The 16,764-nt window shown below is 41.4% G+C and overlaps 1 protein-coding gene across 2 annotated transcripts in view; it reads right to left on the bottom strand.

Annotated features, from left to right (window-relative positions):
• SKAP1 (src kinase associated phosphoprotein 1) overlaps positions 1 to 16,764 on the bottom strand; it is a 322,299-nt gene that overhangs the window by 6,999 nt on the left and 298,536 nt on the right. For both annotated transcript variants that reach the window (XM_055407647.2, XM_055407648.2), the window contains exon 11: positions 15,508 to 15,608. In XM_055407647.2, coding sequence (XP_055263622.1) covers positions 15,508 to 15,608 — 101 coding nt within the window. The remainder of the gene's footprint in view (positions 1 to 15,507; positions 15,609 to 16,764) is intronic.

Here is a 16,764-nt window from a genome sequence, read left to right as displayed (position 1 = left end):
CAGTCAGTGCGCCCGTGCTTGAGGGGAACGCTGACCCTGCCGACCACAGATGTAGTAGTCTCACCACAGTGGTGAGAACTGGGATGAGTGGAATCAACTCTATGCCCTTCAAAATAAAAAAGCAGGCAGAAGTGTAAGGAGGATGGCACAGTCTCGGAGACCATATGCATCCTGCTGTGGAAGCCTAGGAGTTTAATCAAAGCACCTACAGGTCTTGGGATCTGACTGTCTTTTCCAGATTTCATCCCTTGGCTGGATACCCAAAAAAGGCTGCAGGGCTGAGATGTTTAAAGCATGAATGGAAAATTTCTAGCCTTCTCTTCTCCTATCAGCGCCCCCCACTCCCATGCATTGCTCCAGCCCAGTCTGAACACCACGAGGTATTTTAAAATAATTTCTACTTTGATGAATTGCTGGGGAGTCCACAATTGCTCATAATCAAAGGGAGAAAAATGCAAATGAGATCCGGCCGAGAACTATCACCACCAAACGTTTATTTCACTGCACAGTGCCAAAAAGAATTAAAACAACATTAAACTCACAGCAATCATGTTTAAGCCCTCGTTTCCAAGTGCCAAATTGCACCACTCTGGATCATACAGATGTTCGTTAATTATGCTAATTTTTATTAAACTATTAAAATGGAGAGAGTACTGGCTCAGTCAGGCAGACCCCAGCTCTGAATGAACTCTGCTCTTGTCTAGAGGTGCTAATTTACTGCATTTTTATTAAGTTGCTGATTCTTGGATTTTAGTTTTGGGATGGCAGAGATAACTGAATTCTTGGGATCAACATTTTCAATAAAGTTTGACTTTTTGCCCAGATGTTTGGAAGCACTGACTGGAAAAATGCCTGAGTTGGTCCCGGGAGACCTGAAATCTTCAATGCAGAAATGTCTCTACCTTCAATCAAGGGTGGGGGGAGGGATGCATACCTACCAGTGACAACGTTAGGGAATCAGAATTATATAGGCTCCCCGCTCTGTGACTCTCTATACACTGTGTGTGGTAGAGCTAAGACATTAATTATACAAAATGGTTAATTGAAGATGTTTTGGATAAGAATATGAAAAGCTATTTAAAAAACAAACCTTTTACATCAGTGTTTGCTTCTTGCCACAAAATCTTTTAAGAAGCCACTCAATGTGGTTTGTTTTCATCATAAATATTTCTAGGCATGATTAAACATCTGTTTGCCTCAACATCAACCCTGCCCCATCTCCTTGAGCCTCTCAAATGAAGGAGTCTTAAAAATGAAGTCAGTTATTTGGACTCTGTTAATCTGGTTGGAGAGGCTCTTGGTCTGGATGAGCAGATTATTGGAGGAACCTGAAATAGGCATAGCCTTCACCATCAGCAACAATCGAAAGTGTTTATGGAGGCTTGCACACCACAATAAAAGGATTTATGCTGCTAATCTCCATCAACAAGGGAAAAAAAAGCCCTACCAAACCTGCCATAAAAAGAACAGCAAATTCTATAAACAAAAAGCAGTATGGCCACCAACCACAGGCACACTGCACAGCTTGACTCTGCCTCCAGTGGTTTCCTATTGCTGTTTATGGTTTCAAGACTATCATGGCCCTCCTCAGTGCTCCTCCTGTCACAGGGCCCTGAGTCCCTGTGTGGTGCTGCAAATACCCTGTCAGTAGGTGTCAGGGGATGTCAGGGGGAAAACCAGCAGGCGCCTATCATAAGCCTTAAAAGAGATTAAATACCCCTACTCCATGATTGCTACATTTTAATTTCTCTCCTCCCTGCTGGTTCCTATTTGTATACGCTCTTCCATGGCTCCCCTGGAGTAGCACAGACATGACCTGGAATGACCATCCTGTCTTGGGATGAGAATTCAATTTCTAGGCTCAGTGAATCCTAGGCTGTTCCAGCAAAAGGAAATCACCATCCTCTAGGGCACAGATTCTTAAACTGGAGTCTGTGAACCCCTGACACGTCTGGATGGACGTGAAGGGATCTTTGAATTCCTTGAAACTGGTGTAAAATTTGTGTGCATGTGTACATGTGTCTTGTCCCTTGGGTGAGGTCCCAGACCTTTCATCACATTCTGAAAGGTTTATGAACCCTCTACTGTTTTATCAATCAGCACTTTAGGGGGGAAATGCATGATCTTTTTGGCCTGGATCTGCACTTTGGCCCAGTGTGGCCATCTTCCCGCTACCTCCCTCTTTTAAAACACAAAAGGAAAGGAAATCAAGAATCTTGCCATGCTGGGTTTCCAAGGCTTCAGCCTTCCAGTTGCCAAGTCTATTCCTGCTTCAAAGGCTGACCAACCTTGCTTATCCTTTCTAAGGCCCCATCTCTTTAATGTGACTTAAAAGTTGTGGTGTCGTCTCATAGCTTCCATTCAAATCCACATGATGGCTTTTGGAGCAAGCTGCTTGACACCCTCTGTTCCCCTGAGAATGTTCCTAATGGAAACGTTCTCTTTTCACATTGAATTGAGCTTCAATAAGCCTCTGTGGAGCAAGATTCCCAGAAAATGTCTCATACTTTTGTTCTTTTAACCATCAAAGTTCACTATATCAGTGCTTGTAAACAAGAGAATTCCTCTTCAAGAGAACAATCAATCAGCCCCTAACATGAAAGATCAATAAATGCTTGATATATGTCCTAGAAAGACCAATCAATCACAGAATTATTGGTTTATGATTGCTTATTTCTCTTATTAGTGCTTGTGCATCATATACTATTATTAGTAAAGATGGGAAATTTGAATTCCTAAGCAGAGTAGATAGTAATATTCCCAGGTCAGCCAAAAATATCGTATTTTTACTCTGGGTTGGACTGCAATCTCTCTATCGAACTTCAGCTTTGGAAATTTAATGCTTTCTGAGGCTATCAAAAATTATTAAATAAATTGAAGTCTCTAACTCAGCACCCTTCCAATTGCTGAGAAAAACAATTGTTCACCACAGACAAACAGGTGCTCGTATTTCAGGGCATATGGTTTTATGAAGAGCTTTTGCTGAAGGAGAAAGGAAGTGGTCAGTTGGGTCAACAGTGGATTAGTGCTGTTGGAACCTGTGAAAGTATCTGAGCCCGGCGCTTGGCTGAAACCTTGGGTAGCCTGGCGGCCTCTCCAGGCTATTTGTTTCACACCATGTTTTAAGTTCTTGGCAATCGTTTTCTCTTTTTTCTATTATTCAAAGTTTTGGTCTATAAATCATAATAAAAATGAATCATTAAATTTGCCTCAATTGAACTAGTTTTATTTACTGCCATATTTCAGGGAACCTGCTAACCTGGACACTGGTGAGCCTGGATCCTGGGCTGGGGATGGGGGCTTTGAGTATAAGAAAAGGGACACGGAAAGGTGGATGGCCAGCGACAGCAGCTGGGAAGGGAGCACATGGCAGCAACTCCACAAAGCTCACTGTGGCTAAAAGCTGAGAGTTCTGAGAAGGGGAATGTGTCAGCTGGATGGAGGGTCTAAGAGCCCTGAGTCCAGGGGACTATTCAGCTTCAAGTCTGAACTGATGTCCTGAACTGGGTGTGAGTGGATACTACAAAGTCAAAGCCAGGCAAGGCTGCAGGACCTGTGCACAAAGCAGACACAGTGGACAGTCTTGGTCATGGGAGTGTGTACAAAACAGAGTGTGCATGACAGGAAAACCGCAAGGTGAGGAGGGCAGTGGGTACAGGGCTGTGTGGAAGAGAGAAATGAGAAACACACAACTTGAACTTTGGCTAAAAGAGAGAGGAAGGATAAAGGGAAGGTAAACACTTTGCAGACAGGAGGAAGCAAGGTGCCAAGTGCAGAATTCAGAAACAATAGAGACAGCACCATTGCCGAGCTGATAGAATTGTGATACCATGTGAGACCGGTGTATTAATATGTATTCCATAAACTGTGCAGCTCGCAGCCCCGCACCGCTCTGTTTTGCTCTGACCGCAGTACCAGCCTCAGGCACCACAACACAATTTGGAAACAATGTGACGGAAATGTTTAATCTGCTCGGCCCATCTGTGCTGCGTATTTCTCCAGATCTCCCTGAGAGAGGCGCCTTGAATCTCCACATTGCCTTTAATATTCTCCTAAATCACCTCCCCACTGCACTTCAAGGGCCATTGCTACAATATCACAGGTTCATCTAAAGTGCAATGGGGGTGGAGTGGGGGGAGTCGCAGGCCAGGAAATTTTTTATTTTAAAATAATTTCCAGAGATTGTCTTTTTTGCTTCCTTTAAAAAAAGAAGAAAAGTTATTCTACTGTTGCCATAAGGTTATTGAGGTTGTTTGGTGCAAAACAGGGTAGGATAGAGTGGAATCATTCTCCAAAGAATTATTTTTATTAATCTCGATTCTCTCAGTTGGACATGTGAAGGGGTGAGCAGATGCTCGTTTTCTCTTCTATGTTTTTCTCTATCACTGCACCTTGCTAGGATGATGTGTTCATTTGGGGCTGGTGCTTCTCTGCTTTTCTCATTGCATCAGGTATTGCTTTGACCCTGCCCTGCTCCAAATAAAGCCATCTTGTTCAGGACAGGTATACATTTAGTCCCTGGTCACCATGCCCTCATCAGAAAGGGACACTGTCTATCTTATTAATTTTAGCTTAAAATCTTAGATTTTCTGTCTATAAGTACAGATGTTGAGCATCAGATTTTCGCTGCCTCTTCTCCATTTAATTTTGTCAGATTTCCTAATTTGGGTCTAGAATGTAAGAAGCTAGGGTAGGTTTTGGAGAAAGAGAGGATGACAAGTCACTATGTTCCAGACCTTAGACAAATGGAAGAGTTGCACATCACCAAGAAAATTAGGATTCCTTTTGCTATTTGAATTAAAGAAATGAATAATTTAATCCACAAGATTGTTCCGGCGAGGGAAAGGCAACGTCCCAGTTGCGGAGCCTACAGCCTGTCGGTGTGTTACATCATCTGCACACATAGGCGTTTCCATGACAACCGCTTATAGCTTCATTTCCTGGATCCCTCTAGGGGGTGTCACAGCCAGATCCACCTGCTTTTCACCCTACCCTCGGTGGGGTCATGGTAAGGTCGCCAGAATAAATGAACGCGGGTACTAATGATCTGTTTACTGCTGTTTATGCTCTGTGTGTGTCAGGGGCACGCACATTTAGAGAGCTCATTATGGTTGCAATTAGAATGCACCATCGCTAGATATTTAACTCCTTTTTCTTTTAAATTAGCATTTTAATAACATTCTTTGAGCAGAGAAACAAAATGACCATTTTTCACGGACAAACTTCTAGCTGTAGGTGCAACTTTAATGGCAAAGTTGTGAAGGGGAAAGAAGGGAGGGAAAAAAGGCCATTTTTACTACTTTCACCCTCCTCCTTACCAAAAGGATATTTTTATTTGCTTGCTAACACACTCAATTTCCTAAATTTGTTTTGAATCCAATTATTTTGGGTGGTTTAAAGTACCACACTCTTTGTTGGACGGAAATTAGCAGCTATTGAAATTAACTTTCTATGTGACCTGTGAAAGGGGCTAAAATAATTACAAGTGTGTATAAGAAACCCTTCTCTAAAAGACCCTTGCTGCAGGATCAGGCTGTGATCTGATGCTACTATTATCAAATATCTTTATACAGTAATTGCAGGGGCTATTTTCTTTAAAAAAGGTGATTGCAGTTATTGTTTTCATAATTCTTAGGATTATCTTATAGAGAATAAATGATGACAAAAACTTGCCACTATAAACAGGATAAATCAGAAGCTGAAAGAATGAAAATAATAACACGGCATCATTTGCCATTTAAAAAAGGTGAGATCTTAGATCATCCAAAAACAAGAAAAAATAGGAAAAATACAAGGTAGAGACCCACTGGATCAGAATGTTCCAATAGGCATTGATTGCCTTTTAGGAATCAGTGAACACCTTTGGTAGGTGTTTATAGAGGCTCTGTTTGTAGAAAGGACAGTGAAAAATAACAATTTGAATGTTTCGATTATCTTTCCCAGTCGGTTCCATTTTCATTATTTATTTCCTATAAATCGGGACCTTGCGGAACATAATTCTGCAGACAAGGAGGTGGATGGGACAGCCAGTGTGAACGAAGAGATAGATGGTGGGTGCGTGTAAGATAGATGCTATGCGTTTATGAAAAGGAGCAGTATGTCTGCATGTGAACATTCACAAAGTAGAGCAAGCAAGCGTGTAAACTATAACGGGTATTTATAGGTGGAAAAAAGGCGCAAGGAAGACTGTATGGGAACAAGCACACTGAACTGAAGAGGGTTTGCTTTTCTCCTGCCCTCCACGTCCAAGTTCTGCTAAGATGTCCCGAGCTTACTGTAGCTCCTGTGAAACCTCACAAGCCTTTCCATGACAACAGATGGGGGATTTCACAGCCAGAAGAAGCAGGAGGTCAATAGTTGAAAAGCAAGAGTTACAAAGAGAGATCTTTATCGACATCAAAACAATCCCACTAAGAAACACCCCGGAAAGATAGGAGGAAAAATTTAAAGACGTAGCAGGAAAGAAAAGAAGCCTTTATAAAAATGCAGGTTTAAAATATTTATGCTTTTGTATTAGCTTAGTTGCACCTTAGACTGCCATTTCATAAATAAAATACGGATAGCATAGACTATAATTTGGTGATAGCTACCCCAGGACATATCTAGATGCACTTCTGTTATTTTAATTAAATACTGCATTATGGTTTGTGACAACTACATAGCTACAGCGTAAATGAATTCGGAATTAAAGTGTTACTTAGGCATCCAGTAATTTTTGTTTCATTCCTCAGTTTTACAAAGCAAATAGCTATAAAATCAAGATGTTTGTTCATTTACAGATGGAGCAGGATTGTTGTTGCTGTTTTTTTTTTTTTTTTTCCTTAATCCTCATGCACAAAAAGAAGGCAGAGCTTGAGTCTGGATCCCAACACTCTTAGCTATGAGCCACATCACAAAGGAAAACACATCTTCTTGACTAGAATGTGAAATACTGAATATTAATTGCTGGTATTTCACTTATCTTTCTAGCCGGGTTCTGTCTTTTACCAATTACTCTGATGGGCTGCAATCTTGCACTGCCAGGAGATTTCTCACCTTTGTTTAAGAGTTAGAAATGCATTTTGTTTTGTTAAAAAAAATCTTAAAAGTTCATAATCATCCTTGGAAGTTTTTAGTATCTGGAACCCTTGACAAATACAGAATATTAATGGGAAGAAGAAAATCACCAAAGCTCTTTGCTGAAAAGATGATGCTCATTTCTGCATCTAAAAGAAAAAATATTTTTCATTCTAGCGGTATTAATATATCCTTAATGAAACTGGAGAGGGCATTACAATTTGATATAATCAACTGGTCAGTTTAAATGTCACTTCACTAGTGAATAATGAGAAACATTAAGAATATTTGTCTAACAGGCACAGATTTTCACTCAAAATTTATATAGAAGAGTAAAAGGAGTTTTGTTCAAATCTGAGGATTTAATTGTATCTTGATTGTGTCATATGCCAAGATTAAAGTTTTTAAATAGTAAGGTTTCTGAAATCATTGTCTATTATTTCTAGTTTTAGACTCAATATAATCTTTTTTATTACCCTTAAATACCACACGTCTGGCAACATCTGCTAATTCCAGCTTTTCTGTGTTCTAACCGGTTACCTCAAGCCCCCCATAACTAATCGTATAATGCATAGAAGTAACTGCCCTGTGTATTTGCAAGAGGTTATAATTTGCCTCAATATTTTGCTACTTTGGTTGGAGAGCTGGATCCATACACTACCAAGAAACACTGGCGGACAGAGGTTTGGGGAGGCTGAATTCCTTTTGAGAAAATAATTACACAGAAACAAAGCTTTTGTGACTCCTTTTAAATAGAGCATCTCACTGAAATGTCATCCAACCTCTTTGGCAGATTAGTGAGGAGTTGATCACTAAATCTCTGTCTGATAAACGTGCAGCTGACTCTGGAGGAGCTGCTTGTTATACTACTGGCAGTTGGAAATGGAGGGAATGTCACAGTTAAAGACACAAATTTTCCCCATAATATATTCGAGTGGAAACCTCTGAATCCAATACTACATGGGCATATCTAATAAATTCACAATATTTCAGTCTCAACAGCCTTCACCGGTTAGTTTTAAAGATTTATGTGGTAAAAAATTACTCAGTGATGAATATGGTTTATTCTGTGCAGTATTGGAGGTATAAGGAATTAAACTACCGTCTTTAACAGTGAATTTATTATTACCTCTGTCAAAAGACGAAGCCTTTAACAGCATTTGTTATAAATTCACTGCAAAATAAATGGCTGGAATTTTTTTTTACACTGGAGTTTGTAAAGCATCAGGCGATTCTGAGCATTAACCTAAACCCTGTATGGCTTATAAGGTTCTAGGTAAACGTTTCTGTCTGGGTCTCATGGCTAATTATCGGATCTGGGACTTTCCACCTGACTGAAAGTGGTGTGTATGTCTGTGTGTGTAGAAAGTGAAGGGTCTTGTCCAGGACAAAAGTTCAGGACTAAGGAGATTAAAGTGGAAAATGCCAATTTTACTCTTTTTTTTTAAAAAGGGTTTTATAATAAATGGCCAGGGTATAGAGAATAGGGTTGATAAGTAGTAGGGCCTCTTCCTTGTAGGTTTATATGCATGCATATGCAAGCATGCACACACACACACACACACACTCACAAACACCCTCTCCCTTTTGTCCTCTCTTGGAATGGGTGTCCCCTCATTTATAAAAATTACCTGGAAGGAATGAGGCTGCCAGGGTTTGTTCTAGACGATTGGTTCCTGTCTGGGGGAAAGAAATGGCCTCTACTGAATTTGACCGGTGTATGACCGTTGCCTTCCAGCTGACCCCAAATCCCATTCCCATCCTCCTAACTCTACAGCCTCCCACAGGGGTTATTGATGAGAGAAAACACCATCATCATCATCATCTTCGTCATCACAGCACAGTGTCGACCTGCTTGTTAACATGAAATGGGGTGATGGGGACAGCTTCTGCTTCTCTTTTCGTATCATCATAAATAAGAAAAGATATTTTCCAATGGAACCCCTCCTCACTGCCCCCCTTTGTTTAGGTCAGAGGTGAATGATAGCTCTTCGGCAGGCATTGATCAGTTTCATCACTATGTCTGGGCAGTCTGTGCCCCAGGCCTGTATTCTCCTATTCTCCCCACTTCCTATCCCTGAATTACCTCCCAAATTACCCTGCCCGTCCCCTGCTCAGCCAAGCAGAGGGTAATGGTGCCTGAGGAAGTCCTAAATGGACACTAGATGTCACCAAACACCTCCTTTCCCTCAGAGCCCTGAAATTAAAAAAAAAAAAAAAAGCCTTCATTTAAAGCAATTGAAGGAATTAACTTATCTGTTTTTATGAGGGTTGTTGTCACATTCAACTAAGCACACTTAAAAGAGGAAGTACTGCTGCATTCAGATAATTTTTACAACATACAAATCTCTTCTGGAGGAGATGGGGTCAAGGGAGGGGAAAGGTCTACATTCTTTAAGCAGTCCTTTGAGGGAGTAGGTGAAGAACACTGGTCTTTAAAAATCCCATTATAACAGACATGGTGTTACATTAACACAGTCCAGGTGTGGTGGGGAAGGCCTGTTGCATTCAGATAACTAGGTGCTGAGTTTGGAGCCATGATCCAGCCTGAATTTAAGTAGCTATGACCCGGTGCTGGAAGTTAAATGTAACCCAGGGTGATGAAATTGGTCCATCCTCATCCACATAAGACCTGTGGCCATCTGAGAGCATTGTATGTTCAATATTAAACTTGACCTTGCTTGTAAGGTTCCCTGTTCCCACATCAACTGTACCAGCAGAGAACACAACCAAAGCATGGTGTGCTGGGGTGCTGAGAATATCTCTGAACCCTGGCTCAGCACCATGTAAGTATAACCTTTCTTGGCACCCGGTTTGTTGCTCCAAGGCTGCCTTCCATGGGAATAAGTAGCAGGACAAACTCTGGAAGAGCCCAGGGCCAACTCATGAGGCACACCAACATAAGCCCAAGAGATGTAGCCTATCAACTCTGTTTACCTTAAGTGGAAGACCTCTTTCAGGGACCTCTTCCTCCTCAACTGAGAAAGAGTTCCTCTCCTCTCTCTCTTTCATTTGCCCTTATCTGCTGGACAGCTCATGTTACTACTATAAATCACTTCTGGAACAGGAGGCTTAAATTTTAAATGGGTGTTTATTTAAGTTATCTCGAATAGCAGAACAAACACCTTTATTATTTAGAAGAAGGTTCTCTAGTGAGAGACCTTTAAGCCAAGAAGACAATCACTTCTCTGTAAGCTGCAAACTGGCTTGACTCAACCAGAGACTTCTTACTGCCCTTTCTCCCACGTATACGATAAATGCCCACAGCAGTGCTGGTCCCCAGAAGGGCCTTAAGATTCTCAGATAAAAGGAACCAAGCCAGGGCGTTGTGTTACTGCACGGAAGGTGATTCAGCACCTGCCCTGTCATGCCTGGTGCCCAAGCTGAATGGATTTTTGGAGTACACCTGTTGTTGAACCCCTGCCAAGTGCTGATGGCCACTAACCCCCAAATCACTTTTCCCCGCTGTTGATGTTTGGAATGTCAGACAGGACTGAGCAGCAGCCGGTGTGTATTTCAAACACAGCAGATGGATTTTTATATTAGCTCCTATTTCATGTTCAGGCAGAGCGACCGCCACACTAAAACCACAGCTTCAGTGCTGCCACATTTGCTTCTGTGAGATTAATTCTGTGAAATTAATTGGGACAAGATTGAAAAGGAAATTAAAATGCAGCTGAGTGAACAGGCCTTTCAAACACCTTTTTCCTGCTCTATTCAAACTTGAATTTTGCGGTGGTCGCCGGCATCGTGGGAAGTAATTTACGGGAGGCAGGCTCTCAGGAGCCATCGGTTACGTATGAGGAGACCTGCACAAGCGCCACAATCTGGAGCCGCTGAAGAGCGTTGAGTACCCCGCTGTGGCCTGAGCTGCGTCCCTGCATGGGCGGAACTGGAGTTCAGTCCCCGCACCAAAAGAGCTGTTCAGAAATATCTGGGTCCAAAAGGAATGGATGCACAGCTCTCTGTTATTAAAGTCTCCTTTTAATATATTTGCAACCCAAATTGGAACTCAGTGCATTATGTGGGCATGCAACTTTGGGTCTTAGAAATGGATAGATGTGTTGGGGGAGGCAAGATGGGTCCTGCTGATTGTGTCTTTGGTTACTGTTTCAGAGCTGGGGTACATGGCTCTGGTCTCTCCTCAAAGAAGTTTGAGTTGTTGACCAATTTTGCCAGTGATGAATTCTCTCAGATCAGGAAAGGCACAGTGCATTTCCATGTAAAGTTTCTTCACTGGATGAGCTTCTATTCCCAAGTGAGGATCTTTTGAGCTTTCAAACATCTCTGTGAAGTGTTCTTGGCAGGACAGGATATCTTTTTTCTCTCTCAATTCACTAATAATTTATTGAACTCCTAAATATAGACCCAACATTGACCTCAAAAGTTTTACTTGGTTGTTAATGGAAAAGAGGGGAACATAATCATAGTTATCATCCCAGATGCCAGGCACTTCTTTACACAATTCTTTAATGTAAGTATCACAACATCCTTTAAATAGAAATTATCCCAATTTTTACTGACGAGGAAAATGAGGATTAGCAAGATTAAGTGACTTTGTTCAGGGTCACATAAATAAACCACCAGTTGACAACTTGCTTCTCTAAGGACAGGCAATGCGTTTGGATACCCAACCAATCAACTTCTCTGAAAAAAGTTTTTTAAAGGGTAATTAGCTCTCTTTCTGGGATCATTCCTGCCCAAAAACCCTAGACCCTAACAGACTCTCTTGGCTGGAGGATTCTAGGAGTCAGGGTTGGGTCATACTTAGGCAACTATTAAAAAATAGCAAGTGTGGTATATATATGTATACACACACACTGGGATACTAATCAGCCATAAAAAAGAATGAAATAATGCCATTTGCAGCAACATGGATGGACCAACAGATTATCAGAGAAGTAAATCAGATAAAGACAAATATGATATGATTTTTCAGGTTAAAAAAATGATATGCATGAAACAGAAATAGACTCTAGACACAGAAAGCAAACTTATGGTTACCAAAGGGGAAAGGGAAAGGGAAGGATAAATTAGAAGTTTGGGATTAGCAGATACATACTACTATATATAAAACAGATAAACAATAAAGCCCTACTGTATAGCACAGAGAACTAAGTTCAATATCTTATAATAAGCTATACTGGAAAAGAATCTGAAAAAGAATATATATGTGTAAAACTGAATCACTTTGCTGTACACTAGAAACTAACACAACATTGTAAATCAACTACACTTCAAAAAAAAACAACAAACCAAAAAAAAAAAAAGAGAGAGAGAGAGAAAGAAGCAGAAGGAAGCAGCAGGAGCCCAAGAGTAGTTATTACTCCCCAATTCCCACCCAACTTCCTGTTCTCTACCTGCCACCCCCTGCCTCTCAGAATATTTTTCTCATCATACAAAGAGAGAGGGAAAAGCCATATGCATTTATGAGGGTCCAAAACAAAAGAACATTGGAGTTTTCTGGTTTAATCTGAAAAGAGGTGTGGAATTTCTTCAGCAGATTTTGCAATGTTAGCTTCACCATGTTTGTTCAGATCAGGAATGTCTGAGGTGGAAGGAACCTCAGAGGTCTAACACAATTCCCTCATTCTACAGGCAAGGAAACTGCTCCAGGTAAGTTGAGCTACATCTTGTCTTGTCTCAGGGAATTAGACTTCTCCTGGTTCCTAAGAAGCAGGCTTTTCTTGCTTGACAAAGGTTCTACTGGTCAGAGAGAAAAGTAAAATGCAGATTTCTAGATATCATTTTTCCGGACTAACCTCAACTTGAGTCAGTTCTGTTTCTACAGGTGTGAGAGGCAGGCTGCAGAGTATAACTTCCAAAAAAGGAAGGCAACTGGGGTTGCATCCATGCATGCTAAGTCGCTTCAGTCATGTCCAACTCTTTCAGACCCTCTGAACTGTAGCCTGCCGGCTCCTCTGTCCATGGGATTCTCCAGGCAAGAATACTGGAGTGGTTGCCATGCCTTCCTCTAGGGGATCTTCCTAACCCAAGGACTGAATCAGAATCTCTTATGTCACCTGCATTGATAGGCAGGATCTTTACCACAAGTGCAACTGGGGCTAAAGTGAAATAAATTTAGGATCCATATGAGAGAAAATTCCTGAGATTAGGAGTAACTGAACATCTGAATAGACAGACAGCTGATAATGGTATTGGAATCTCCTTTTCTGTCTGCCTGAATTGGTTCATTTGTGCTTCTTAGAGGCAAGGGAATGGATTGGGTGGCCTTTTAAGGTTGCTTCCTGTCAAAGGACTCTTATTGAATTAAATAATATAATAAAGGTAAATCCAATCTGAAATGCTCCCCAAGCCAACGTTAACTGGAATGAAATTTTATGAGGGAAACGTCAGTTAAGCTTCTAGCTTCTCATTTCTTTCCCTGACATGCAGAGGTTAGCAATGTGAAGAAGGGAGGCATCCGATGTAGCTTTTAGGGTAAGAAATGTGCTACTATCAAGGTAAGAAATGACAACAGACTCAGGACCTTCCAAAAGACAGAGAAAGAAGCTTGATAGAACCGATGCAGCAAGGTACTGCCCCTGAATTAAACTCTGATATATTAGCTTTTAGTAATAGAGGAGGGGAAGAGGGATTGGTTAAAAAAAAGTCCAGATTTGGGAAGGTCTCCATGTTCTTTGGTATCTCAAAATTACAACAGCCCTGGCAACCACAGACAGCTCTGTACTGCAGGGCAAGTCACCGCACAGCCCCTTCTAAATAGAGGAAAGGGACCCCCAGTGAGAAGCCATTAACAAAGGCAAAAGACATGCAAAACAAACAAAATAATCATGACCGAGAGAGAAGGCCAGCAGACAGTCTGGCTCTGTTCTCCCCGCTTCCTGCTGCAGGCACCTCAGACAATGTAAACAGTTAATTTGTTCACCTGCAGGCTCTGGGCAAACAGAGGCCTGGTCACACCTGAGTGGATAACTCGATTACCCCTGTAATGCCAGCGTGGTAATGTACACAAATTCTATTACACGGCAAACCTTGCTTTCGGGCATTTGAAATACCAATCAGGCCAATGTCCACTCCCTTCTTTGCTTTCAATTTATTCTTGGTGTACTGGAGCTGCACCAGAATGGCACTAAGGTGGGTGCTGAACTTGGAGTCTGGAAGAGATCACTAAAAGATTGTGATCTCACTCAGCAGGGATTGCAAGCCTCCTGCTGTCTCAAAAAAGGCTGGATCTGAATTTGGTCCTGGTTCAAAGAGGACCTGCTGTAACTGCTGAAAGCTACCTGTGATCAGTCCTGGTCTTTTTTCTAACAAGCTCTGGTATATTTCAGACTGAGACAAACATCTGGCCAAGGTAGTGACATTCAAAGAATAAAGATGAATGGCAAACGATGGGTTAATAACACAATGGGTTTTCAATTTTTCTTTATGGAGTTCACCTGAGCATGTGTGCTAAGTTGCTTCAGTCGTGTCTGACTCTCTGCGACCCTATGGACTGTAGCCCGCCAGGCTCCTCTGTCCATGGGATTCTCTAGGCAAGAATACTGGAGTGGGTTGCCATGCCCTCCTCCAGGAGATCTTCCCAATCCAGGGATCGAACCAGCGTCTCTTACATCTCCTGCATTGGCAGGCAGGTTCTTTACCACTAGCACCACCCTCGAAGCTCATGGAGTTCACATACTCAACAATTAAAGAGCAAATTGTGCCTCTTTCAAAAATGTATTTGTTGATATTGATTGTCTCGTAGAGGGAGAACTTTTTAACAAGTTTTTTTTTCAGGGACAGAAATTTATTTCCTTAGTCCACCTGTACAGAATATGAGCAGTCTTTCTCTACAAAGATGATGCTACTGATCCCTCAAAGAGTAACCCATGAGTTCTAAATCTTCTTCACACTGGTGATGGATCTGAAATAATCTTTTTTTTTTTTGGACCATTCTTTGGTATTCAACAACACCATTTGTGAGGTATTTAGCTGTGGCTAGGGGCTAACTTTGTGACTTAGGAAGAGAATAAAGTTAGCCCTTGTGGACTGGCCTTACAGCACTTACTCAAATCAATTGACCTAACTAGTTCTGACTCCCCCCTGCATATGTAATTATATTACAGTTTTGTTTATCTATAAATGAAATGAGGCAGCTGACCTAGCTAGAATATTTTCAAAAGTATTTTATTGTAGTAAATTATGTATATGGTAATGATGTTTTAAGCATCTCAGAGACCCTTTTAAAAAGATCAAATTTTGATTGGCATAGTTTTGGTATTGTGTACTTTACTGTATTTTTAAAATTTGGAAATTAGTTCCTGAATCTGAATTTTCAAATAAACTTTGACAATTTTAAAACAATGGAGATTTACTCTGTGTGTGAGGGGGCCATGTAATACACACATGAAAAGTATATGATATGGGATAATTCTGGCTGAGAGACTACATCATCAGGAGTGAGAAAATCAACTTTTGATCCGAGCCCCACACTCTAACTCTTACCTTGCTCAGAATTCGGATGAGGTCACCTCGTTGGAAGGACAGTTCATCTGACTGGTCACCATGGCAATCCCATAGGCCCTGGTAATAACTGGCATAGTCCACTGATCAAAGGGAGGAGAAATCAAAGTTAAAAGGACCCTGTCTTTTTCTATGGCGCCCACATTTTGCTGCAAATGGAAACACAGTTCTGATACTGCCCCTAGGAAACCTAAGATTCAAGGGATTTGGGATGAGATACAGCCAAACACTCAGCAAAAGCAAATGACCATAGGAGAAGGAGATTATTAACTAACATTAAATGTTTACAGATCATCCTTAGTCAGATACTATTCAATAATATGATAAATATATTCATTTATTAATAAAAGAAAATCAGGCAGGTAATTTTTCACTTGGTTTATAAGTAAGCAGCACAAAGAGATTTTCTGTCAGACTTTCTTCATACTGGGTATCTAAACTATCCAGTGCTTCTTTTTATTATGCATTGAAGGAATGAGATGTCTCCAACTTCTGCCTGCTTACAAGAAAGGCTGAGTCAGCCAGCACAGATCGGCACTGCGGCCTTACAGGTTGGCCTCCTCTGTTATACAGGAACTCATCCTGCACTTCCCACCCAGGTACTTACTATATGAGGTAATTACCAATAAATGTGGAAAGGAATAGCCCAGTCCTTAAGTGGAACCAAAGGGGTATCTCATCCATTACAACTAAATTCTGGGTGGGCTGGCCCTTTTCCAGCATCTCATTTGTAGACCCTGAACATGTCTGCCAAGATTTATCTGTAAGCCCCCTGGGGAACAGAAACCAAAGTGATCTGCATTAAAAATGAAAGCAACTGAAGACGACAAACCAAGCTTTAGAAGCAGCTGGAGAGATTTACTGGGCTCCTCAGCAAGACTAGATGGCAGTGATGCTACAGGACAGTCATTGATTCTTAACAATGAAGAATTTGTATTGATCTTCTTCTACCCGGAAAGGTTAAACACTAGAGTACAAAGTGGGAGAGGATCTGGGGATGTGAATGGCAGGAGTGCTAATGCCTCCTGGACCAGGGCTAATGTGGCACTGCTCTCCATTCCTAGGGACACTGTGTATGAGAACTGTATGCAGAACACCCACAAAAGGTGACATTCCTGACGACAGGAGTCGGGAGTCCTGGTTCTAATCAAACCTCAAGTGATATGGGGGGCACCTTATTTTGCCAGTTTCCACCTTTCCCTTCATTTGTCTTGACCCTCCAGTGAGAGTGATGGTGCT

This window comes from Moschus berezovskii, chromosome 20, assembly GCF_049115385.1.
Source record: "Moschus berezovskii isolate FMDL1 chromosome 20, NW_MosBer_1.0, whole genome shotgun sequence".
NCBI classification, from domain to species: Eukaryota; Metazoa; Chordata; class Mammalia; order Artiodactyla; family Moschidae; genus Moschus; species Moschus berezovskii.
The sequence above is the reverse complement of the archived record's forward strand: the minus strand, read 5'-3'. Positions and strand labels throughout refer to the sequence as shown.